General features: G+C 36.8%; 1 protein-coding gene across 7 annotated transcripts in view; it reads left to right on the forward strand.

Annotated features, from left to right (window-relative positions):
- Window positions 1-27,015, forward strand: part of nhsa (Nance-Horan syndrome a (congenital cataracts and dental anomalies)) — a 135,182-nt gene that overhangs the window by 76,643 nt on the left and 31,524 nt on the right. For 5 of the 7 annotated variants that reach the window (XM_048177179.1, XM_048177181.1, XM_048177183.1 and 2 more), the window contains exon 2: window positions 25,334-25,486. In XM_048177179.1, the coding sequence (XP_048033136.1) occupies window positions 25,334-25,486 (153 nt within the window). Of the gene's footprint in view, window positions 1-16,280; window positions 18,201-25,333; window positions 25,487-27,015 lie in introns of those variants that run through there. The other 2 variants (XM_048177185.1, XM_048177186.1) reach the window with 2 other exon arrangements.

Genomic DNA, 27,015 nt, shown 5'->3' on the forward strand with positions numbered 1-27,015 from the left:
CAAACTTTACACTTTACACTTAAAGTATTTGTCCATTGACTAAATATATGTCTCTTTTTTTCTCTTCCATGTTGTTGCTCCATCAATTCTGCTTCATCATCATCTCCAGGTAAGTAACAATTCTAATGCTTCAAATCCTGTTTATTGTCTAAAGTGAGAAATACAAGTTGATTTTGCTAAAAGTAGTATTAAATCAGTTTGTTTTTTGATGTTTTGTTGTTGTTTTGAACCCCAATGTTGGTCTTAGAATTAGAATCAGTTAGAATCTGGAGGGAAATTAATGGTTTGTACTTTTGTACCATGATTAATTCCTGCAAAACCTGCCCCAAAATAATCTGTACAGCACCATGGTAATATTATCTATAAATTATTTAAATACACATATCCTGATACAATATATGAGCCTTACAGGTGTGGCCTGAAATCAGACACACACTCACATGCAGAAGATTTACACACTCCCATGTAAGTTGGCAGGAGTGTGCGGGTCTTCTCGTATGTGGCAGTTTCCATGGAGACAACGAGTTAAAAATAACGGCAGAGACGGCTTTCCCTGTGCCATTTGCTGGCACCGCAACCACCGAATGTTATGATGCGCTCGGAGGACGTAACACACACACACACACACACACACACACACACGCGCGCGCCCTGTGACGTAGTGTGGGGTGATGAGCGCAGGAAGGTCCAGTGAGTTTATTTTTAAACCCAGCTGTCTGCGAAAACGTCTGAGCACATCCTCCGATTTACGACTGTGGAGAAACACTCAAAATGTGTGTTCTACACAAACAGATTCAGAAAAGCGGCAGAAACGGATATCACGACTTGAAATCTTTTTAAAAGAGAGAAATAAGTGAGCTGTCTATACTCACAATTGGAGTTTTGTGGAGTTTAGTTCATGTCTGTAAGCTTTCAGGCTAATGTTGACCAAATTATATAAGCTTTCAGTTTCTTGAAGGTAAATTTTCGAGCAATATTGGTCTTGCTCTCTCAAACTTCCTTTTTAATATGAAATACGTTATTTGCTAAGAGATTTCACAGGGTTTCATAGTGTACCAAAAAAGAGATAGACAGAATAATTCATCTCTTTTAGCCAAATTAATAATGCAGCATTGAAATTATACTTAACAAATAAGGCCACCCCAGAATTATTGAGCCAACCCGATCTTTCTTTACGTGGTGTACGACCTCACTCATATGAATTCATACGTTTTTTGCTTAATCATACTTATTTTTGCAATTTGCCAAATTCATATGAATTTGTATGAATTAACTACCCCTAACCCCGCCCCTAAACTTACTGGGGTTTAGACAAATCGTATAAATTCGTACAATAACATACATTTTTTTTTAAATTTTTCTAGATTTATACATTAAAAAAAAGGTGTTTCACAAATAATTACAAAGTTTGCTTCTGTTACACACAAGTTTTGAAGTAGAAAAACTTAAAGGTGCCCTAGATTCAAAAATTGAATTTACCTCAGCATAGTTAAACAACAAGAGTTCAGTACATGGAAAAGACATACAGTGAATCTCAAACTCCATTGTTTCCTCCTTCTTATATAAATCTCATTTGTTTAAAAGACCTCCGAAGAACAGGCGAATCTCAACATAACACCGACTGTTACGTAACAGTCGGGATCATTAATATGTACGCCCCCAATATTTGCATATGCCAGCCCATGATCGAGGCATTACATAAGGGCAGCCAGTATTAACATCTGGATCTGTGCACAGCTGAATCATCAGACTAGGTAAGCAAGCAAGAACAATAGCAAAAAATGGCAGATGGAGCAATAATAACTGACATGATCCAAGATTACATGACATTTTTAGTGATATTTGTAAATTGTCTTTCTAAATGTTTCGTTAGCATGTTGCTAATGTACTGTTAAATGTGGTTAAAGTTACCATCGTTTCTTACTGTATTCACAGAGACAAGAGCCGTCGCTATTTTCATTTTTAAACACTTGCAGTCTGTATAATTCATAAACACAACTTCATTCTTTATAAATCTCTCTAACAGTGTAGCATTAGCCGTTAGCCACGGAGCATATAGCCTCAAACTCATTCAGAATCAATGTAAACATCAAAATAAATACTGTACTTATGCGATTAGACATGCTGCATGACGAACACTTTGTAAAGATCCATTTTGAGGGTTATATTAGCTGTTTGAACTTTTTTTTTAATGTTGTTTAAGGCAAGCGCGAGCTCTTGGGGTGTGGAGCACGAGAATTAAAGGGCCACACACCCTGAATCGGCTCATTTCTAATTATGCCCCAAAATAAGCAGTTAAAAAAATGAATTAACAAAAATCTATGGGGTATTTTGAGCTGAAACTTCACAGACACATTCAGGGGACACCTTAGACTTATATTACATCTTTTTAAAAAAAAGTTCTAGGGCACCTTTAAATAGTATTTTCTTGTAAAAAAATACTCCAACAATCTCGTTTTATTTACAACTGCCAATTTATTATTATTATCCAAGTCTTTTCAATTGCAAAAAGTGTCCCAATCACCCTGAATTCATCCTATTATTATTATTATTTTTACCGTGTACTATTTCATGTCACTCGGTTTGTATTTTGATTGTATAACAGTGTCAATCCGTGTCTGCAAATATTTGTTGTCACTGATTTGTTGCTCGGATCGTCAGGAGGCATTTTTCCACATTCGGCTCATTTCTCTGACTGACAGACGAGCGTTATGATGGCTTTACCATGTGTTGTGCTTCTTCTGCTGTAGGCAGTCTGTAAGGTTTGGGAATACTGACATTTCCTCAGAAGTAGACGGGAGTGGCTGCAGCTTGTTTATGATGAATATGATGAAACCGAGTTGATGTAAAGGCCCTCTGGAGTGCATTAAATAAGTCTCTTTTCCTTCACATCCGCATTTGCTTGCTTTCTTAACTCGCTCTCACCTCCTTCAAACTTTTTACCTGGCCGAGCCTCGTGTTTGTGGGCGTGCAAAGAGCTGTTGAGTGACAACTGTGGGAATCATTGGAACTGGATGCGTCTCTCTGTATGTGTGTGTTTACTCAGGGCTCAGCGGGCAGAAACGCTCTTACGATCGCACTAGTGAGACGGTTGCGTAACAGGCACCTTCGTATGAGCTGATTTTGGCCGTCGCTCTGCAGTCTGGAGAACCTGAATCAAAGGGCGGCTCTCATATCACGTGTATCTCACACGGCACGCGCGGTGGGCGATCCGTTGCTCTCACACGTAAATCTGTTCCTCTGTCTTATCCAGCCAGCTCGGTTGGTTTAACGCAATCAACTCAGGCCTGAAAAGAATTTTTCTTGTGTTAAAGTTATGTCTGGACGTAAACGCTGCGGTGTGTACATAAACTGATTTGTGCTGAATGATTTGTGGGTTGTAGAATGAGGCTCATAAAAGGGAAGTGGGACAGAGCGTGTTAGTTTTGGAGGGAGAATCACAGGCCGTGTTTTCCAGATGACCCGCACCGCTGCACGTGGAAAACACGAGATGACGCCGTATGAGGGAGATGAAGGATTTTGTGACCTCAGCGGGAGTATTTATGTATATTTGCAACTGGGGAACTGATGGAAATCTTGTTAGAAAAGTGAAACGTGACATTATGAGATGTTTCTCCTTTCTTGAACCTCAGAACTGATTGATTAGATCAGTTCATTTCGATACTGATTTATTGATTGATCAGTTTTAGTTTGGTTAAATAAGTTTTAGTCACTTCACTTATTATTTGTTTATTTAAATAAAATAAATAGATTTTAATAAAATATGTATTTTTTTATGGGGTTGCCCTATTTAATAATATTGCTTATAATTAAAATAAATAATAATTATTATAACTAGTAAAGTTTGATGACAAATTTTGATGTTGGCTCCACAAAGCCTGGTCTAAAAGTTAAAAATAACTTTGAAAAGTTTGAAGGTTTTACTCAGAGAAAGCATGGTTTAACATGTTGTTAGCATGATTTAGCATTTTACTAGGGCTGCACGATATATCGCATGAGATTGTCACGTGCGTTTCGTCAGTAAAGCCGGTTCCCTGATTACCGCTAAATCGTCATCACCTGCTTTCAAATGGAGCGGCATTTAATAGACAGAGCCGTAGTTCACTGAAAAGCCACGCAATATCGCATTCATATCGCAGATGAATCGCCTTCGATAATGAACGCGATATTGCGTGGCTTTTCAGTGAACTACGGCTCTGTAGTTAATAGCTCTGTACGTCTCTATTAAATGCCGCTCCATTTGAAAGCAGGTGATGGCGATTTAGCGGTAATCAGGGAACCGGCTTTACTGACGAAATGCGCGTGACAATCTCATGCGATATATCGTGCAGCCCTACATTTTACTACCATGTTTTAATACATTGTTAGCAAGTTTCAGCATTTTGTTAGCATTATTAACATGTTTTAACATGTTGCTAGTATGATTTAACACATTGCTATCATGTTTTAACGTAACTAGCATGAGTAACATGTTGATAACATGATTTAGCACATTGCTAGCATGTTTTATCATTTTGTTAACATGATTAACATGTTTTAATATGTTGTTAGCATTATTGGCATGTTGATAACATGATTAGCATGTTGCTTATATGATTTAATACATTGCTAGCATGAATTAGCACATTTGCCAACATGTTTCTAGTGTTATTTAACACATTGCTAGCATGTTTTAGCATGTTGTTAACATGATTAACATGTTGTTAACATTATTAACCTGTTTTAAAGGGATAGTTCTCCCAAAAATGAAAATTTGATGTTTATCTGCTTACCCCCAGGGCATCCAAGATGTAGGTGACTTTGTTTCTTCAGTAGAAACACACAAATGAGGATTTTTAACTCCAAATGCTGTAGTCTGTCAGTCGTATAATGCATGTCAATGGCAACACAATCTATGAGAGTAAAAAAAACATGCACAGACAAATCCAAATTAAATCCTGTGACTCGTGACGACACATTGATGTCATAAGACACGAAATGATCGGTTTGTGCGAGAAACCGAACAGTATTTATATAATTTTTTACCTCTAATACACCAATATGTCCAACTGCCTTGAGTGCACGGCATCCGGTGTGTGAGGTGTGTACGCGCTCTGGCGTTTTTCCTGATTTTCCTGATAATTTACTCACCCCCATGTCATCCAAGATGTTCATGTCTTTCTTTCTTCATAGAAAAGAAATGAATGTTTTTGATGAAAACATTCCAGGATTATTCTCCTTATAGTGGACTTCAATGGCCTCCAAACGGTTAAAGGTCAAAATTACAGTTTCAGTGCAGCTTCAAAGGGCTTTAAACGATACCAGACGAGGAATAAGGGTCTTATCTAGTGAAAAGATCAGTCATTTTCTACAAAAATACAACTGTATATGCTTTATAAACACAAATGATCGCCTTGCACGTGCTTCCGCTTTCCGTATTCTTTAAAAAGCTTACGCTGTATGTCCTAACCTTTCCTATTCTACTTACGGAAAAAACGGAACTGGCACCGCGTTCGTTCCGTAAGTAGAATAGGAAAGGATAGGACATCCCTTTAACATGTAGCTAGCATGATTAGCATGTCTGTTAACAAGTTGTTAGCATGATTAGCATGATGAGCATGTTAATATATTGCTAGCTTGAATGGGCACATTGCTAACATGTTTAATGCTGCCTTCATGTGCTATCGGAAATTTGATAATTCCTACTTCAGAAGTCATGATTACGAGCTCATTGCATTCAAGTTTCGAAACAGGAGGGTGTTCATGTGCAATTTTTACCTAGGAAACTCATATTTACGATAATTCCAAGAGCACGTGAAGGCAGCATTAACACACTGCAAGCATGAATTTGCACATTTGCTAACATGTTTCTAGCATGATTTTACACATTACTAGCATGAATTAGCATGTTGCTAACATTGATGCACTGTAAATAATATACACATCACATTTAAGGAGTTTCTGTTATTCTTAAACTCTACAGTGGCGGTTTTACTGGTTTATCTGAGCGGTTTATGCTTGATGACTGAATTTAGTGTTTTACCAAAGTGGATGATTGCTTTTATAAAACAGCAGTGACAGCAATATAATAAAATACACCAATGTTCAACAATATTACATTTAGTAAAATGACTTATTAGCATAATTAATTTTTACAGTTGCTTCAGTTGAATGTGAAGTGCAGGTTTGCATTTTACAGTGGTTTTAATGCAGTAAGAACTATAATCTGCCACATTCCTCAGTCATGCATTCATTACACTCTAAATTCATCTGAAATGAAGTAGTACATCTTTCCGATAACTCATCACAGATGACATCAAAGAACAGAACTGGCGATGAGGTGGGCTTGTTTGGCTCTCGAACTGTGTGATGAAAGATTTATTGTATTATTCTCTTCCTTGTTTTAGTTGGCAGGTCCCTCATGCAGGCGAACCTAAAACTCCTCCTCCCAGTTTCAGCACGATAAGCATGTCTGATTTGCTCTAGGACAAGTGACTTGTTCATGTTGTGGATGGCGTGAGGGAGAGATGCTCTCAGGTTGGGCTTGTTCAGTCGGGCACAAACTTTCCCAGCTCGGGGCGGTGAAGTCTCAATTGTAACGTTGTTGGGATCTCTCGGATTCTCTTCGTAACAGCGGTGTCTTTGTTCACTCGTGACTTTCCAGGGAAGAGAAACTCCCACCTGCTAGAGATGGGGACTCTCCAAATTCACAGTCGCCCTCTCAAATTTAACTATCCAAAAAAGTAATATACTGCTCCTCTGGCCCACCGTCATGGAGGTAAAGTGGTTTTGGAGTTCCCAAAAATCACACTTAAAAACAAAAACAACAAAACAAAAAAATACTTCAAAGTAAGCACCAAAAAAGTAACATAGTCATAGTTCATATTTTTGTACCATGGTAATAGCAAGGGTTTTTACTGTTTACTAAAACTAAAACCAAATAATATTAAAGATTGTTTTCAGTAATTGAAATAAAGCTGAAACAATATTAGATAATTAAAAAAAACCTTGAATTTCGAAAATTCGAAACGTTGTCTTTGCATCTAACTGAGATTTAAGTGTAGGTTGAAGTACTAAAATTACAAAAACTACAACTGAAATAACAAATTAAAAATATTATAATATAATAAAATAAACATTTAAAATCTAATAAAAATGACAAAAGAACATAAAAAAAAACTAAAATTATGTTGAAAATTAAAAATATAAAAATAAAAGCTAATTCAAAATTTGAATAAATACAATAATAGTATATAAATAATACTAAAATAACACTGGTAATACCATGGTATTCTTTAAAGTATGTTGGAATGCCATGTAAATGCATACGGTACATAATTTTAGTATAAATCATGTTCAATGGTATTTATTCACATGGTACTCCAATTATTCATTGTACTGTTTGGTACCTTTTACATGTCTAAAAAACATTGTATTACAATAATACCATGTCCAAAAATCAGCTTGTACACTTGTGCAAAACTTCCACAACAAAAAGTACCAAAGATACCGTCTGTAAACAAAAACTTTTCTCTCTCTCTCTCTCTCTCTCTCTCTCTCTCTCTCTCTCTCTCTTTTTGTTTTGTTAGTGAAGTATGTTAGAGTACAAAGTGAAGCACAAGAACAAGCCTATATCTCTCTCATGATCAAATTTTATTGGCATGATAAAAAGGGTTTACACTGCACAACATCTCTTATTGTGTGTGTGTTGTGGACTTCAAAGGCAGTGGAGAGCAGTGGATCCAGGCCAGAACTCACTGGGAGATCCATTAGAAGCGTATGAGAGCAGATTTAAGTTCTGTGTGAGTGAGAGAGCGTCCACAGACTCCACACCTGACCGCAGACCATCTACAGCGCTTTACGATGGCACGTGTGTGCTGCGAACTTCACCCGGCTCATATGAAGTTTGTGTTTATTGTGATGAAGATAGTGAAAAGTGTTAATTAGAACATGAGAGACAGTGGTTCTTTTGAACTTTCTATTCATCAAAGAATCCTGAAAAATGTATCACAGTTTCCACAACTAAGCAGCACAACTGTATTAAAAATAATAACTGTTTGATCATCAAATCAACATATTAGAATGATTTCTGAAGACACTGAAGACTGGACTAATGATGCTGAAAATAGGACCTCGAGCCGGGAATCAAACTCTGGTCACCAGAGGTGCAATTGCGCTATATGTCGGCGTGCTACCCACAAGGCTATTGTTGCTGACCCAACTCCTAACTTTTGAACAGTATAGGGTGCTACAGTAGCCTCCATTTTTGAAGAAATGTCAGTGCTGTTTTGGCAATACAAAAGTTGCCACTACGATGCTAGAGGATTGCTAGATTGACTGTTGACTGTAAATAAATGTTTTAGTATTTAGTATTTAGTATAAAATTTTTATATTTAGTATTCATGGTTAGCCAGCATTGACAATTATGCAATTCACTAAGCGTGATTTGATTTTAGTTGAGTCTACTGACTTTTGTATAATCAGTGTTGAATTTTTGATTTTTGATTTGATTCATTGATGATTTTCCACCTTTAGAACAGAATGTTTGTGTTGTTTCAAGCCAAAGCTAATGCTTTATTCATTCACAAGGGCTGCATTTTTTATTTTTTCGTGCCCATTGTGTTAGTGTAACTGCGCTGAGATTAGCAAGTTGTTTTTGGAGCTTGTAAGTCCAGATGAGTTTCTTTCTCATGGACTGTTCAACATTTCATGGGTCATAAAAGTAATTTTTAAAATGAGCTTTTTTTGTTGTGGAGAACACACACTTAGAAGAGCTTTGCTCAGAACTAAAACCCCCTTGAATCCCGCCAAACCTGTAGTGCTCACAAAACGCAGCAGTTACAGGATTGGCAGACAATCTGCATGAATGGATGTGAAGCAATGACGGAGGTCTGCTCTCAATAACGTCTCCCTTCCAAAACAACTCTACCAGACCTTGAGCCAAATGGATCTCAGTCAGCATCTGTAACTTCTGCTACTTTGACTCAAAGGCCTGTGAAAATCCAGATTTCTGTTCAGTTTCAGATTGCGCAACCTGAGTTGTAAGCAAACACAGTTAGCTAACTATTTTTGAGACTTATAACACAAACGCCAATATTTTAGAGATAAAATTGTGATAAATACAAAGTTCTGTATTGAAACTCTAGATGGCACAGGCTGATAGACATTCTTTATAGGGCAGAGCTGATTGGTTCCTGCTGTATCAGTAGCCAATGAGCTTGCTGCTCAACCTTCAAATACTTGGTCAGCATTTGCTGTAGCAGTTGCAGTGCACTTTCAGAAACCCTCCACCTTCCCCAGCTCCACCTGTATAGATCTGCTACAGGTAAATCATGTATGCTATATTGTACAGCAGCAGCATGTCATACTTGCTCTGCAGCAGCAGCAACAGCAATTAGACAGCAGCAGCAATAACAGCAGCAGAAATAACCAACAGCAGCAGCAATAACCAACAGCAATTAAACAGCAGCAGCAATAACCAACAGCAATTAAACAGCAGCAGCAATAACCAACAGCAGCAGCAGCAATAACAACAGCAGCAGAAATAACCAACAGCAGCAGCAATAACCAACAGCAGCAGCAATAACCAACAGCAATTAAACAGCAGCAGCAATAACCAACAGCAATTAAACAGCAGCAGCAATAACCAACAGCAGCAGCAGCAATAACAACAGCAGCAATAACAGCAGCAACAACAATAACCAACAGCAGCAGCAATAACAGCAGCAGCAACAATAACCAACAGCAGCAGCAGCAATAACCAACAGCAATAACAGTAGCAGCAGCAATAACCAACAGCAGCAGAAATAACAGCAGCAACAGCAATAACAAACAGCAGCAGCAATAGAAGTAGCAGCAATAACCAACAGTAGCAGCAACATTCGCAGCAGCAGCAGAGTAGCAGATCTATTCCGGCAAGACATATTAAAGGTGCCCTAGAACCAGTTTTTACAAGATGTAATACAAGTCTAAGGTGTCCCCTGAATGTGTCTGTGAAGTTTCAGCTCAAAATACCCCATCGATTTTTAAAAAAAAAAATTAATTTATTTAACTGCCTATTTTGGGGCATCATTAACTATGCTTGGATGTTTACATTTGATTCTGAATGAGTTTGGTGTTTTGTGGCTAAAGCTAATATTACACACTGTTGGAGAGATTTATAAAGAATGAAGTTGTGTTTATGCATTATACAGACGGCTCTCTTGTCTCCATGAATACAGTAAGAAACGATAGTAACTTTAACCACATTTAACAGTACATTAGCAACATGCTAACGAAACATTTAGAAAGACAATTTACAAATATCACTAAAAATATCATGATATCATGGATCATGTCAGTTATTATTGCACCATCTGCCATTTTTCACTATTGTTCTTGCTTGCTTACCTAGTCTGATGATTCAGCTGTGCACAGATCCAGACGTTAATACTGGCTGCCCTTGTGTAATGCCTTGAACATGGGCTGGCATATGCAAATATTGGGGGCATACATATTAATGATCCCGACTGTTACGTAACAGTCTGTGTTATGTTGAGATTCGCCTGTTCTTCGGAGGTCTTTTAAACAAATGAGATAAACACCATTGATTCCTCCTTCTTGTGTAAGAGACTGTCATTTCCATGTACTGAACTCTTGTTATTCAACTATGCCAAGGTAAATTCAATTTTTGATTCTAGGGCACCTTTAAAATTGTCATATCCATTATCATGCCAAACACTCAGAGAGTTGTCATGACAGAAGTAAATATAGTGAAGTGATGTCAATCAAGGTGAATCTCGGAATAGAATTAAACAGCATTTTATTGATAAGAATGGAATGTATTTGTCTGGGCGGATTAGATCTGCTGCTGGCATGAGTGAAGGCTACTACCAAAACATTCACATAAATACAGTGAATAGGATATGAGCTGCTGCAAGGAAAGTAGGGAGACTCCCTAGCAGATCTAGGCAGGTGGTGCTGGGGAAGGAGGAAGGCTAGAAAATTAAAAATTAAATTAAAAATTAAAAAAAGTTGAGCCGATTTGGGACGGAAATAAATAGGTTACCTAGATAGCGTAAGTGGGTTAATATACATATTTAGGTTTAATTTATTTTCTTTTTTATTTCAGCTTTAGTTTTTATTTATTTCCAGACATTTTTTGCATCCTTTAGTTTTGACTTTGGTTTGGTGTTCAGACCCCTCCAAATAATTTGTGCTTTAACTTTTAATTGAACTTTTTATGGTTCTTACTAAAACATTTCTGAAGCATTCCTTTATGTAATACACAGAACGCTTGTTTTTACCTTCTTTGAATTGCTCCTATTTTGGGTGGTTACACCCCCCCACCCCTTCAGTAATTTGCACAATGGTTTGGCTGAATGAGGTATTCAGGTGATGATGAGCTTAATGGTGATTGGATGAAACTCGACCTTTGCTTAGTTGAATTCAAAAGGGTCTCCAGCATTGAGCCTAATTACAGGAAAATCACCATGGCCAGTAGTTGACCTTTCCCCTCGAGTCAGTCTGCCTCAGATCACAGACCTCTGGGTCTGTTAGGAGTGCTGTAATGAGGTGGCTGGGGGTCAAAGGTCGAGTCTGTGACTGTAGGTGGTGATGTCTGTGACCCCGAGCAGTACAGATAAATGGCCAGTGGGAGGTCCAGTGTGTGCATCCGTATGTTTTGACCCAGAGCGCACAAGAATGACCCTGCAGGAATCAGACAGAGAGAGACACAATGTGGAACAAAACATTTTCTCAAAGGTACAGTGAGTACAGCACAGCGTTAAGTGAAAACATGTGGCAGAATGTAATAATCAGGGTTCCCACACCTTTTGACCTATAAATTGCAGTGATTTTTCCATGACTCTTCTAGCCATTCATGACTACTGGAGAAATCACTTTTTTTCTTCAATTATAGTGATTGCAATAATAGTAATTTCTTACCAACAAAATATTTTAGAACTGAGAACAACTAGAATGATTTACATTATTACATTTCCATTACTTTTACATGCCTGGAAAACTTCCTGACATTTCAAGGTTTCAAGGTACCCTGAATATTTTGTGAAATATTAATATTTATTTTATCTAATTTAGGGTACATTCCATAACCAGATAATGATTTTTCTCTCTATTGTCTTAAGAAATGAGCTTCTGGTCTCCATTGATTTGAAAATAATGAAAGAAAATAAAGAAAATTTTTTATTTTCCTGATATCTGCAAAAGTTCTGTAAACTATGCAACTAAAAAACTAACTAAACACCATGCAATCATCATCATATGATGTTATTTTCTTCTTTGGTGGACATTGTCCTGTCAATTCAATACTTTATGTACAATAAGGAGTACATAATTGACCGTCAGCTATGACCGTACATTGTTATGCTTTCTTGATGTGAAATGTACTCCCAATTATAACGAAGCTTAAAAAGTTACTAAAATACTTATTTTCAGATACATTTTGAGATCTTGTTCTTTACCTGGCTGTGGAGATTTTATGAAGTTCAGTATCAGTAACTAGGTATTACCTTATACACCACTAGAGGGCATTACATCTCCTGTCCTGAACACAGAACATGCCTTCATGATGTTGTGGTATTATATTTGATTCACCTCAAAATCAACATGTTAAAGTAGCATTTTATTTCCAGAATAGAGTTTTATATATTTAAAAAAAAAAGATAAATATGAGCCACTAATGTTCTGGGTGGTTTGTCCACCTACAAGTCTTATGCTCTTCTGGTCTCTAGATATGGTTTGGGTCCCTCCTTCATTGCAAGTCTTTGGAAGTTTTATTGTCAAGCAAAATAAAATGCTCAGCATCTGAACATTTAGTAAAGTAACAGCACTCATCTCCTTAACAATCATGTGAAAAAGTATGTGATACGGGATACATGCCCAAGTTCAGTTAGTGCCAGGGGTTTGGTCACGTCACTAACCGTAAGTACAGTATGAGCAATAGTACTAGGGAAGTGCAGTCATGAACTCTGAAGGTGGAACATATTCAAAGGCCAGAGTAATACATCACAGCTGGATAAACAAAAGATCAGTCTAAACTTTAGCGAACGCTTGCTCTACTCCTTCTGTCAGCCTTTGAAGAGTGTTTTTCTCAGGGACTCTGGGGTTTGCGTTCTGAAATTAGACAGCTGCTCTGAGGGACTTGAGAGTCACTTTCTGCTGATTTGTGTAAAGGATAAGTGTTATTTTTTTGTTTAGAAAGTGAAAGCGTCCAGCGGACCTGCTGTTTTTAGGGAGTTTTAAAGACATAGATGCACAGATCTGAGGTTTAGGGACGTGTTCCCATGGGCTGGATAAGTGCTTCTTGATGAGTTAGTGTTTGTGCTTCTCAGGTCCGGCTCTGTGCGTGAGCAGCTATGCAGGGCTGCTGCAGTTACAGAGACCAGATCCCTGCCAAACAGACTGATCTTTACCTGTTAGATGTCATGAAATTACAATATCACTTGAGGGAAGAGAGTAAGACACCGCCTAGCAACCATCCACAGCATCATAGCAACAGCATAGCAACATCCTATTAGATATTATATAGATATTATAGATATCTATCTATATCATCTCTTTGTCTGCCTATCCATCCATCCATCCATCCATCCATCCATGAACCCTGTAAAATTAATTCTATGTAATTATAAGTCAAATTAAGTATTTAGCTATATAAATCTGAAAATTACTTGGGTATTAATCACATTTAATAGCCAAATTGCAGGAGGTATGCAGTTACCTTGAGATGTCACAGTAAGTGCATTGTCATAAATGTGTTCAAAAACTTGAAAAAGAAGTATTGTGGATTGAATAACTGTCCAGACTTGAATCTAGTTGTGTTGAAAATTAAAATTTACATTTGTGCATTTGACAGATGCGTTTATCCAGAAGTAATCATGACCTTAGCGTAGTGTTTGACATCTAAATTGGTGACTATTTTTGCAAGAGACTTGTAAATATAGTATATAATTCTATAGAAATGTCTATTCTTGAATAGAGAATATATATATATATATATATATATATATATATATATATATATATATATATATATATATATATATATATATATATATATATATATATATATACATGTATAAATTGCATGCAGAAAAAAATGCAAACAAAATTCCTCATTATAGGCAATTTAAACATAGAGACACACTTTCTAAAATACCACATTTTTAATTTACTTTCATGGTGGCAAAAGAAACATTTCAAAACAAGTTGATGCTAATGGTCTTCGACAGTTCTGACCGAAATGTCTAATGAAGTTGATTTCTATCAGAGTTCAGTTTGCAGTGTTACAGGCTCTGGTTTGGAAAGGGAATGTCTTTTAAACCACATCACTTGATTCTTTAATGATTCGGTACGGGCATCCCGCTAATGAAAACAAGACGCTGTGGATATAAATTTTAATCCAGTCAGCGTTATATGCACAGTTTTGGTCTAATGCATTCTTACTGAGCATACCATCCGTGTGTGCTCTTAGCTGTAGCGGTCAGGCGGTATGTCACACACTAAACCACTGCAATTCAGTGCTGGATACAAGAACCAGGTCGTCCGATCCAGTGTTAGTGTTAGTTTAAGAGAGAGGAGAAAAGACATCCTGCGCTTCCTCACCGGCTGATTTCAAATGCAGATGTGAAGTTTAGTCAACTCTATTTGAGCAATAATTTGAATGGTATCAATCTAACAAGGCTGTTTTAAATAAAATAAACATAACCAGACCTTTTATTTTAGCATATATATATATATTTTTACTGATTCTTGAGCAGCAAATTAGCATATTAGAATGACTTCTGAAGGATGATGTGGAAATTTGATACATTTATATAGGATAAAATTTGATATAAGCTAAAATAACCATTTTTATATCAGACATAATACATTTTGCATACTTAAATGTGCACATGAGGTCATGTGACAACAATATAATGTTTGAAATCTTATGCATACATAAATCTACTCACATAAAAGATCTTGTTATCTTATGAGCCTTCTCATATATTTTCTCTGGCTTATTTTTTAATTCTAAATATATGTTGTAGTCTTAAGGAAGTTGGAATTGAAAGCTGTGGAATGATGATGAGTGTAGTTTTACCTGCGAGGCTGCAGGGTCTTGGAAGCGGATGGCAGACACGGGCTTTATAAAACCTACAATCACATTCCAGGATGAGCTATGAGCTCCTCCTACTCCGACCAGATCAAAGAGCTTCATGACAGAGGAAGGAGTGAAAGATCAGGAGAAAGACAGAGAGAATTAGAGGGAAAGCTGTTCTTCCTGTGCTGAGATCATGGTGAAGATATTCAATAATAATATATAAAAAAAACGGCTATAACCTGCAAGTACAGAAATGCCTAACCAGCAAATCTCAAGTGTGCATTAACAAACCTCAAGGGGGCGATAGAGTTACCTTCAAATGTCCAGGTAGCTAAATATATACTTGCTGACTTTAGAACATGGTGTCAAGAGTGTTGAAAAGTTAATCACACTTTGATAACAGTGATGAATTAGCACTCGTAACAGATCCACTGACCCACCAGTTACATTAGCCTTATGTCTCGCTGACTCTTGGCTTCGTTTCAGACTAAGGGTAACCCAGGCAAATTATAGCTGACTCATTAGATGTGTTATTTTTGGACTTCTACCTGCTGTCTGAGACTAAAGCTCCTCCCTTCCCTCATTCTCACTCACTCATTTAGTCTTTAGTCAATGCAAATGAATCATTTATGACCTTCCTGGAAAGGAAAACTACATGTAATACCCAGCTAGCACAGCTATATTGTATACTGAGCAGCACTCCCGGCTCTTATCCATGCTAGACTGCATGGATGCGCAGGGAGTTCTTGCCCAGAACAGAACCATACCGCCGCCAATATAAACTCTATGCAATTATTAATCATATTTGACGATAGTGGTCCTGACAGAAATGTTTTATGCTAATGCAAGGAAATTTGAACTTCTATAAATGCACATCCACCTCTCTCGTCTCAGGTGTTATCAGCTCTGTAAGGTCTTTGTGTGTTTAAACACTTTTTGTGGTCTCACTCCAGCATTTGGTCATGATGGCGCCAAGGTCAGCAGAGGCTGAGAGTGAGTCGGATTAGAGGAGATTAAGACGGAGGCTGGTATTTTTTTTCTCTCTCTCTCTCTCTCTCTCTCTCTCTCTCTCTCTCTCTCTCTCTCTCTCTCTCTCTCTGTCGCTCACTTTATCTATAATTGTGTTTGTAATCAAGCCAGAATAAGTGTCCTTGTCTTTCTGAGACATGTCTCAAAGCCTTGCATATGAAAATCCTCACATTTAGTCAGCAATACTTATGCAAATGAGAACCTCCAAAGGGAAATGTCATTCCTCAGAGGTTGCACTTTTAAAACTCTGTCTTATTTAAGTTTTAACTTTGTCTCAGATGTTCCTCCTAAAATAAAATAAGTGTTGGCATTATCATATAAAGATATACAGTTAATTTGGATAGCATATTCATAGTTTATTTGATTAGAAATGATTACATCATATTGAATCTCTGGCTTTCTATCGCAGACTTTGATCATTTGAGTTTGAGACATTGTTTAAATCTATTCTGGCAGTCAAAAGGACACATGTGAGTTTAGTGCCCAAGGGAAGCAAGAAAGTCTCAATTTGCTCTCGAATTAATTCCATTGGTGTCGGAGAAACAATTGAGAGACTAAAGAGATATTATTTGTGTTTTTTTCTGTCATGTGGACCAGGTTAAACAGCCGATTTGTGTTTACCATCTGCCTCCGCTCTGACTCTTCCACACCACCATGACACAGCAGTGATTAGTGTACCAGCTAACATAACACAAACACACACACACAGGCCTGTTAGTACACTAGCCACAACTCACAGTAAAGACAACCTATTTACTATTGTAACTGAGCCATTTCAACCTTGTTTCTGAAAACAATAGGTTGTAAATTACATACTGGTTTCATTCAGAGCGATAAGAAGATCTTGGAGCACAAGTCCTTGTTTTATGGGTCGTTTCATTGGGGGCTCTATACAGTATTGAACACTTTGTCAATGGACAGGATGCAGTTATTTTACTGGTGCCCAAGGAAAAGTTACAGATCTAATTGTTGTGTATGGGGCTACCCTGATGAGATATTGGTGTCCCCAGTCAGCTTCACCAGCAAATGGCAATGGAAGTCTATTTAGTTTAAAGTTCGAGAAACTTCTTTGGAAACTTTTTTTAATGGTTCCAGCCTGGAAATCTGAGTCATTATGAATGTTTTAATGTCCTTTAAATGTTTTCTAAATATGTTTTAGAGAAATATAAATATGTAACATTGTGGGTCCACATAGTTATTTTGTTTCTCTTTAAAGCAGTTGAAATTACTGTGCCACTAAATAAATCACATGATTGATGGTTTCCCAGGTTTCCCAAACTCCTCTGTCTACAATTATTTGGACAAACAGGTAATCCCGCCCTCAAATACATGACATTGGTTGAGCCAGAAGTTGACATGTCAGACCGTCCAGTCAAACAGGGGTGCGTTTCCCAAAAGCATCATTAGTCAACTATGGTTGTAAGTCCCATTGAACTCTATTGATAATGATGGAACTTGCAACCATAGTTCACTTTGGGAAATGCATCCTAGAACATTTGAAATGGCCATTGTGTTTACATGCTTTGTAAATGTCAACTTAGTTATCATTGTTTCTGTGCATTAAACTTTGTTGGTATTGATTTTTAAGTTGCCTTGAATTGCTGATTAGTGTGAATCGATCGTGCATATATGAGTCTGTGCAACTAACAGCATTAACTGGCCAGTGGTGTGGATTAGTGACCCTGTGCTTCCTTCCTTTGGACTGCTCCAGTGAAGCATAACAAGATTACAGTGGCCCAAGTTGTGGCCGGACTGAACCATGTGCACCGTCAATAGGGGGTAGAGGATATCTAGGGTAACAGGGTGGAGATTGGGGGGGGGTTGCAGATGTTGCAGGAAAGCTGGGCTGAAAGTAGCCTGAGGTCTCAGTCAGTCAGTCAGTCAGTCAGAGAGAGAGAGAGAGAGAGAGAGAGAGAGAAAGAAGTGTGCTGTGATTCCATGGGGTGATGAACAAGCCCCAGGGGGCTGAAGCAGAAAGGCAAATGAAAACACAAGAAAAAGCAGAGAAGAAAAATAGACACACACTCATCCCTTTGCTGACCAGCTCGGCTGAGACACTCCACCATGGTAATGGCTCTCGGATGCTGCATGCCGCTGAGGTCTAAAGGTACAGTAGATGTCTCCTGTCATAGTGACATCTTGAATGCTACACTTTGTAGCTTCTATTGGCTTTCCAGTGATTTAGAGTTGATCCATAACTGTCAAATCCCATTTTGCAATCTTATCCCTGGATGTCATTTGTTTTATAGCCTAGAAACTCTGACTTAAGTAAACTCATGTCATTTGAATGTTACTAAATATACTTTTGCATCATGTTTGCAACATGAAATGTGCATTACTTTGTTTCTTTGGTGACCCAATTGACTTATTAACAGCATTGTGTGGTTTTGATGTTGTGTACCTGGAAGATTTGCCAGATTGGCACACTCTTTAGGCTCCTCTGTAAGTTAACCAACATTTGAATTGTGGTAATACCAAATGTGCTGTGACTTGAGGGGAGGGAAGGTGGTCTTTAGTGAGGTGTTGTGTCACTGGAATGAATGGCTAACATTTGGAGGGCTAGACTTTCCCACGTCGGAAGGTGTGTGTTTGTATTGGGGAATGTCAGTGGTCGGGGTTTGGCTCAGGGTTCGTGTCTCAACCAGTCACTGGTGATTAGAGGGTGACTGTAGATGGTGGGTTTGAGCTTGAGAAACAGGACAGACTTAAAATACATTCCCGTTGAACAGCAGTTAAAATTATTGGGGGTCACTATACTTTTTCTTGTGAGGAGTTTGTACTAGGGATGCATGATATATTGGTATGGCCAACACTGGATTTTTAATTGTGCATGCTCATTTTTAATTAATATGCATTCAAAATTAATATGCATTTGTCATACTTTACATTATAAGGTAATGCCTAAATTGAATACTTAAAATGATCCCAACGCTCTTTGCATTCCCATTGGGAGTTGCCGTATTGCATGACATCGTACATTTGCATAAATTTGGGCTGAATGTTGTTGCATCAGCAACAGTTGCTGTCACTTTGTTTATGCAAATCACTGGCCTTTTACAGGGATAAAGGTTAGATTCTGCACATTAAAATAACTATAATGAAATCCAACATGAAATGTTCAGAAAGAATGTTCTGTTGAAGTATCCGTTAAATTTGAATGTTTGAGGTTTTGGAATATCCGCAATGATTTGGCGCCAAGGCCTCCAACTTTAGCTTTACTTTCCAAATGTGGTGTTCAAAATTGCAGTTTTACATGTTTAATCTACAGATAGCATTGATGATAGAAGAATGGCACTGACTTTGGAAAGATAGCAAAGAAAACAGGGAGAAGGATCAGGAAAGGAAAAGGTTTGGTGATAAAGCCTGTTCTGTTTCCCATCTCCAGTTCTCATGCCAGAATAAGCCTGTTGACTTATCTCAGGTGATACCATCAGTAGACAAGCGGTCTCCATGAACCATCTCTATTGTTTTTGGGAGCTGTTTACTCATGTCTTACTTAGCTCAGGGAGAGGAGATGGCTTGTTTTCACCACCTTTGAGATTTCGCTGATTTTTGTAGACAAGGGGGAATTCACCAAGAATTAACTGTGCCTGTTGATAGTGATGTTTACTTGCACATTTTCTTTGCTTGATTCCCTAAATGAATTAATGGATTAGTTATAATGCTCATCTCTATCATTTGATCATATGAGAATATCTGTTGCCATGATCACTAGAAAATGTAGAGATAGAGACTCTTTTGAATTACCTTTGCACTGCTGTTTTCAAAAGTGTTGAATTCACCCCTCTTGTTTCTTTTTCTTAGTTTAGTGTAGAAACACTTTAGGGTGTTTATCAATTAGGTGCAACAGCTGCTGAAAAGACCCACATAGACAAATGCCCATCTCTCTCTGAGGTGTTTGGCCTGTGGAGGGATAGAAAGAAAGAGTTGTTATTCCAGTTAGAGATCACTGCTGGGTTGCTCTTTACCCCATGCTGCTAAACAGCTAACAACCAAACAGCTCTATAAAGAAGAGACCTCCCAACCCCCTTCCCCACAACTACCCTGTCCTGAATCAACTGACAGACTGAGCTTGAGGATTGCTTGAGGATTGCTCAGCTTGAGGATTGGTTGGCTAAAAAAATACCAATTTCTATAGCACATATTTTCAGTCTAAACACTAACATTGAAAAAAAATTTGCAGGTAGCACCTATAAGTCTTAGCATGAGAATCAATATGGCTTTGTCTTTTCAGAAATTGTAGGTTAAGAGATCTTGTGAGTTCCCTACTGTGTTCCTACAATGGTACAAATGGATTTCACACAAACTCTGTTAGGTCATTTTCACCATTGGCATTAGTTTTTAATGCATTCAATAATGCACTTTATTATTTATGCAATGTCCCCATTTGACCCCACCCATAGTGTCAGTCATTTTATCTAAAACAAGTGCAAATTGCAAATTTTGTGTTTTTTTGTGTTTAGTTGCATGGTGTGATTCAGTGGTTTTCGTCTTGACGAGCTGACGTGCTGCGATGCTACATCACCACGGTTAACTGGAGCTGTGTCTGTCTGAGTAAAGGGAATTGAGAAGGGCAAGAGTTCAGTCCTCGGCAGGGGTCACACTTGGAAGCCCCACTTTAAACCTTCCCCATGTTTACCATTTCACTAAGGCTTTTCAGACTGCAGGAAAAATGGATATTTTCTCAAATCAGATCCAAAATATTAATTGCAAGTGATCAAATAAGATTTGTGTCTCCAAACATAACCAGCCTATCTGCATGCGTTGCTTTGGTAACAACATAGGTGTACCCACATATGCAACGAGGCTTTCAAAACAGATGCAGGAAAAATGGAGTTGCATCGTCTCGCTCTCCAAATAAGCGCCTGTCGAGTTGGGGTGCAGAACTCCTCTGTTGGACAGCAAAATGCAGAAATCTTTAGACACACCATTTGAACGCGTTTTAAGTGATGCAAAAAACAAAAAGAGTTCGAAATCCCATTTCAGCAGCCAGAGCATCCAGACTAAGACACATCTGTAAAAATGAATTGAAATAACATTTGAAACCACTTCCATAAGTGGTTTGAATCAGATTTGAAAAAAATCAGATTTTGTGTGTTTCTTTTGGTGTCCAGATTTTCAAAAACCTATAAAATCTGAATATGCAAAACATCAGATTTTTGTTGGCAGTCTAAACATGGCCTTAGTGTCCAGTCACCATCACTTCACCCTACTTAACATGCTGTGGCCCTCACAGAAGAGTCATCTTGGATTAATGGATGGAAGCATTTCATCCCTAAATTTCATAAGTTGCACTGTAAATAAACGTGATTTTGAATCATGAATTAATCAAGTGACAGTTTTCACCTCATCCATATAGGCAAGTGCAATTAAACAGCAGAAACTGATGTGCTGTTGGAGATTGTCAGATTAGTCCTTCAAACAACGGTCACTAAGCATCTTTTCAAGGTCACTGAGGATGTTTGGTATAATAAATCTCAAGTACAGAGGTTAGATCTTTTGACTTAACTTATGATCTCTCAGAGATGACCTAGTTTGATTCAATTAATGAATCTTTAAAGGAGACTGTGACAAATTTGGAAGAAAAGTAGTATGCACTAATGTGCAAAAGTTTGTGGTTTTTGGATTTTTAAAAACATTAAAAACACTTTTCACTCTATAGGATTCTTGAGTACTATAAGTTTTTTTTGGAGAAAAGTTCTTGATGTTACGTTCTTCAGATTTTTTTCTGAACCACAGCTTCTCCGTGGTTTTCAGAGTGAAAGGCAGCTATTACATCTAAGGGTCGGTTCATCTTCACAGTCAGAAGTCTTTGATCAAGACCCAGAACTGGCCCAGGACACCGGTCCAGCTCACTTCCAGACAGATATTCTCCTTAAATGAAACCTTTGAATCCACTCCCAGATGGGAGAAATCCTCAGAGGACAGAAATGAGAGGAATAATCTGGCAAAACTACAAAGGAGAGTGGGGTATGGGATGGCAGAGGTGGTCTGCAGAACAGGCATATGAGCTGAAAGCCAAGTCCAGGACGACACAGAGCAGGAACTGGGCGGAAATGCTTAGCAGACGCCTGTTGTCTGGTAAACACAAGGTCCATGACGCATTATCTCGGAAGAGGTCTCTGGAATAGGTTTTGGTTGGTGATGTCATTCTCTTGGAGTGAGGAGAAGATTGTTCTGCAGTTCAGCATGTGATAGAAGTCTCTTCTGCTCACCAAGATCAAAAATACAGTAAAAGCTGACAAAAATTGTGAAATATTATTACAATTTAAAATAACTGTTTTCTATTTGAATATATTTTAAAATGTAATATATTCCTGTGATCAAAGCTGAATTTTCAGCATCATTACTCCAGTCTTCAGTGTCATATGATCCTTCAGAAATCATTCTAATATGAAATCATTATAGGCTAGAAAGCACATTTCATTATTATTTGCATCATAACGTGTAATTTTGCTGTAAAAGTGTGCAAAATATTTAAGTGTGTGTGCGCGTTTGTCTGTCTTAGAGGGACACATAGAGATAGCAGACACAGAGTTGTGCTCTATTGAGTTTGTGACCTAGATTGCTCTGCATTAATGCTGGTGACAGGAATGTCTCACATAGAGGAGCTGAACGTCTATTCACTCGCATTATAGTGAAAACTGCCTGCAGCATCCCAGCCAGACAGACCCTCTGTGTCTATTCATAACTGAGGTGTGTGTGTGTGTGTGTGTGTGTGTGTGTAATCACAGAACACATGCATTTACTTTTTAACCACAACTGCTCTCTTTAGGGGTTGATAATGGAAGTGCAGTGGGTCTGTCATATAGATTTTAAAGATAATATAAAATCTATATATAGTGTAGAGTGTGTGTATATATGTGTGTATATATGTGTGTGTATATATATATATATATATATATATATATATATATATATATATATATATATATATATATATATATATATATATATATATACCAGTCAAAAGTTTGGAAACGGGGTAAGATTTTTAATGTTTTTAAAAGAAGTTTCGTCTGCTCACCAAGGCTGCATTTATTTAATGAAAAATACAGTAAAAACAGTGATATTGTGAAATATTATTACAATTTAAAATAACTTTTCTATTTGAAAATATAGTAAAATGTAATTTATTCTCGTGTTGGCAAAGCTGAATTTTCAGCATCATTACTCCAGTCTTCAGTGTCACATGATCCTTCAGAAATCATTCTAATATGATGATTTGATGCTCAAGAAACATTCATTGTGTACAATTGTACAAAATATTTGTTTACAATATTTTTTTTCAGGATTCTTTGATGAATAGAAAGTTCAAAAGAACAGTGTTTATTTGAAATAGAATCTTTTGTAACATTATAAATGTCTTTACTGCCACTTTTGATTGATTTAATGCATCCTTGCTGGAAAAAAGTATTAATTTCTTTAATGTATTTTCAAAAAATAAAAATAAAAATTCTTACTGACCCCAAACTTATATATATATATATATATATATATATATATATATATATATATGTTTCTTGAGCAGCAAATCAGATATTAGAATGATTTCTGAAGGATCATGTGACACTGAAGACTGGAGTAATGATGCTGAAAATTCAGCTTTGATCACAGGAATAAATTACATTTTACTATATATTCACATAGAAAACAGTTATTTTAAATTGTAATAATATTTCACAATATCACTGTTCTTACTGTATTTTTAATTAAATAAATTAAGCCTTGGTGAGCAGACGAAACTTCTTTTAAAAACATAAAAAATCTTACCGATCCCAAACTTTTGAGCGGTAGTGTGTGTGTGTGTGTGTGTGTGTGTGTGTGTGTGTGTGTATGTGTGTATGTATGTATATATGTATATCCCAAGCCATTTTTTTAGCATTATCCTATAAATTGATTTGAACTGTTTTTATCTGTTTGAACAACAACAACAACAAAAAAATCATAATAAAAATCCATTTCCTGTTTTTATGAGAATTAAGTAATAATTAAGAGTTTCTTACAAATGGTTTAGTCTGAATCAGAATGCACAGCTAATTTTGAATGTCTGTCCATGGAAAGAAAGATAGTTTTAGCCCTGAATGGTGTAGGAATGGCATTTACCAGGATCTGCAAGCCAAAACTATAGTTATGGGCTGCGTCTGAAATCGCATACCCTTGAGTATGTACTTATTTTGTACTTTGCAGCTGTTAAAAAAATATGTTCTATATAGTATGAATGTAATTTGCACTGCATTCACCATGTGGTTGTTATCATGTAACCTACCAGCGTCAGTTGCACATACTCTTTATCGCCTACTATATAGGGAAGTATGCGATTTCAGATGCAGCCCACTTCAGAATCTTGCTGGAAGTAGTATATTCCGTTGTGTCCGAATTCACAGTACTCATAAGGCAAAAAGTCCCCAGATGACCTACTACTTCCGGTGAGATTCTGAAGTGTGCATATGATGGACACTTTACTATCCCATGAGGCCAGGGGAGAGGATTTGTGAATGGTAGTGAAGTGACGCTGATAGGTCACATGATAATGACAACATGGCAAATGTAGTACATCCGGATTTTCAATTCATAATACACACACTTATACTATATAGAACATACTTTTTAGCAGTCGTGAAGTAATTACTTACTCAAAATAAGTACCTACTCGAAAGTATGTGATTTCGGATGCGGCCCTAGTTTGAAACAGACTGTACCCTGATGAACCTGTGAGGTGGAGGACTGATGTTTGCTTTAGGCTCATCATGAATCAGGTGTTTGGTTCCATTAAGACCTTTTGTCTCTCACACACTGAAGCATTAGCCGCTGACAGATTGCATCATTGTTTTGCTAATGTTTGGCTATTTGATCAGCCGCTGAGGTTATTTGCACTTCACACCAGTTGTAGCTTCTCTGAGAGCATTTGAGGAAGTGATTAGAGCAGGTTTATAGGCTCAGTTAAGAGTTAAAGGTCTCAATCTGAGCAACTAGGCCTATTGTTTCACTTTGTCTGTCTTGGTAAATCGTAGAAAGTCAAGACAATGTGCGATAAAGCGTTAATCTAACAAATTTAGTGAGGTTTCTTTCTTATTATTTTCCCTTCATTGTTTACTTTAAAAAGGCAAATTAATTAGAAAACACCCATTAATTAACACAGTCTAGTATTATGTCTACATGAATGTAATAAGCAAAAAAGCATATGGCCACTAATATATGAATGATGTCTTTGTAACATATTGTCCCCTTTTTCTGCAGCACTATCTAATCTGGACATTGAGAGTAAGCTGAGTGGACATTATCAGGCTTCGTGGCACCTGCAGAGAAACGTGTTCCTGCCGTCGACCCGGCCCGCGTGCGTGGAAGAGCTGCATCGAAATGCCAAGCAGAGTCTGCGAGCACTGTACAGAGGTTAGAGACGTTGTGACCAGATTCACTCCTTCATCCTGTGAACACCTTCTGACAATCACATCTCCTCTAAGCCAAGTTATTCAAAATCCTCCATTCAGTGGCGGGCGGTAGAGGCTTACCGCCCTCTAGTGGAGGAAGATGGATGTGTCATGTCTGAATGATGTGATTTGTGCTAAATGCCCAGTGTTATTGTAGATGGATATTATTTATATATAGTATTAGTATAGTATAGTAATATATTATAGTATTTGTGAATATTTCTAATCTAATTCAGTATTCATTTTAATTTTAGTTTAAGTTATAGTAATTTTGTTGTGTTTTTTTTTTTTTTTTTTTTTATATTTCTTTGTAGATTCAATTTATTTTATTAGTTTTAGTAATTTTAGTTCTTAAACTTTTTTAATTCAGTTACTTGCCAAGGCAACTAATATGTTTCATTTAATATTTATATTTTATTTTACTTAATCTTTATTTTTTAATTTACAAAAGTGATTAAGTTTTTTCGGAAGAGGATTGGGGCCAAGCAATAATAAAAAAATAAAACCATCTCGAGATTAGTTGTTAAATTTCAAGAAAAAACTCATTAAATTTCGAGAAAAAAGTCGAGATAAAATGTTGAGAATAAAGTCATTAAATTACGAAAAAAAAGTCGTTAAAATACGAAAACAAATTCGTTAAATTATGAGAAAAAAGTCGTTAAATTATGAGAACAAATTCGTAATTTTACGAATTTGTTCTCGTAATTTAACGACTTTTTTCTCATAATTTAATGAGTTTAATCTCAACATTTTACCTCGACTTTTTTCTCGAAATTTAACGACATTTTTCTCATAATTTAACAAATTTGTTCTCGTAATTTAACGACTTTTTTCTCGTAATTGAATGACTTTATTCTCAACATTTCATCTCAACTTTTCTCTTGAAATTTAACAATTTTTTTCTCGAGATGGTTTTATTTTTTTATTATTGCTTGGCCCTAATCCTCTTCCGTAAGTTTTAGATTAAGTCAACAATAACAACACTGTAAATATGATATTTTCATTTTTCATTTAATTTTTTTTTTCATTCAGCTTTAGTTTCAGTAATTAAGTCAGCTTAAGTTACTTGCCAAGGCTAATTTTTGGTTAATTTTTTCATCTAATATTTATATTTTATTTTATTTCAGCTTTATTTCAATTAACTTTTTTTATTTTTTTTTTATTTTTTTTTAGTAGTTGTAGTTTTAGTTTAGGTTAACTTTAACAGGATAGTATTTTTAGTTTTAATTTGAGTTATTTATTTATTTATTTATTTATTTATTTTTGTTTCTTTACAGCTTTAATTTATTAGGGCCCAAGCGAAAATTCGCGCAGGGCCCTCTTGTTTTTCTAAGGATTATTATTTTTTTTTTATTAGGGCCCAAGCGAAAATTCGCGCAGGGCCCTCTTGTTCTTCTAAGGATTATTATTATTTTTTTTTTTTTTTAGGGCCCAAGCGAAAATTCGCGCAGGGCCCTCTTGTTCTTCTAAGGATTATTATTATTTTTTTTT

Source organism: Megalobrama amblycephala, linkage group LG24, assembly GCF_018812025.1.
Source record: "Megalobrama amblycephala isolate DHTTF-2021 linkage group LG24, ASM1881202v1, whole genome shotgun sequence".
Taxonomy (NCBI): Eukaryota; Metazoa; Chordata; class Actinopteri; order Cypriniformes; family Xenocyprididae; genus Megalobrama; species Megalobrama amblycephala.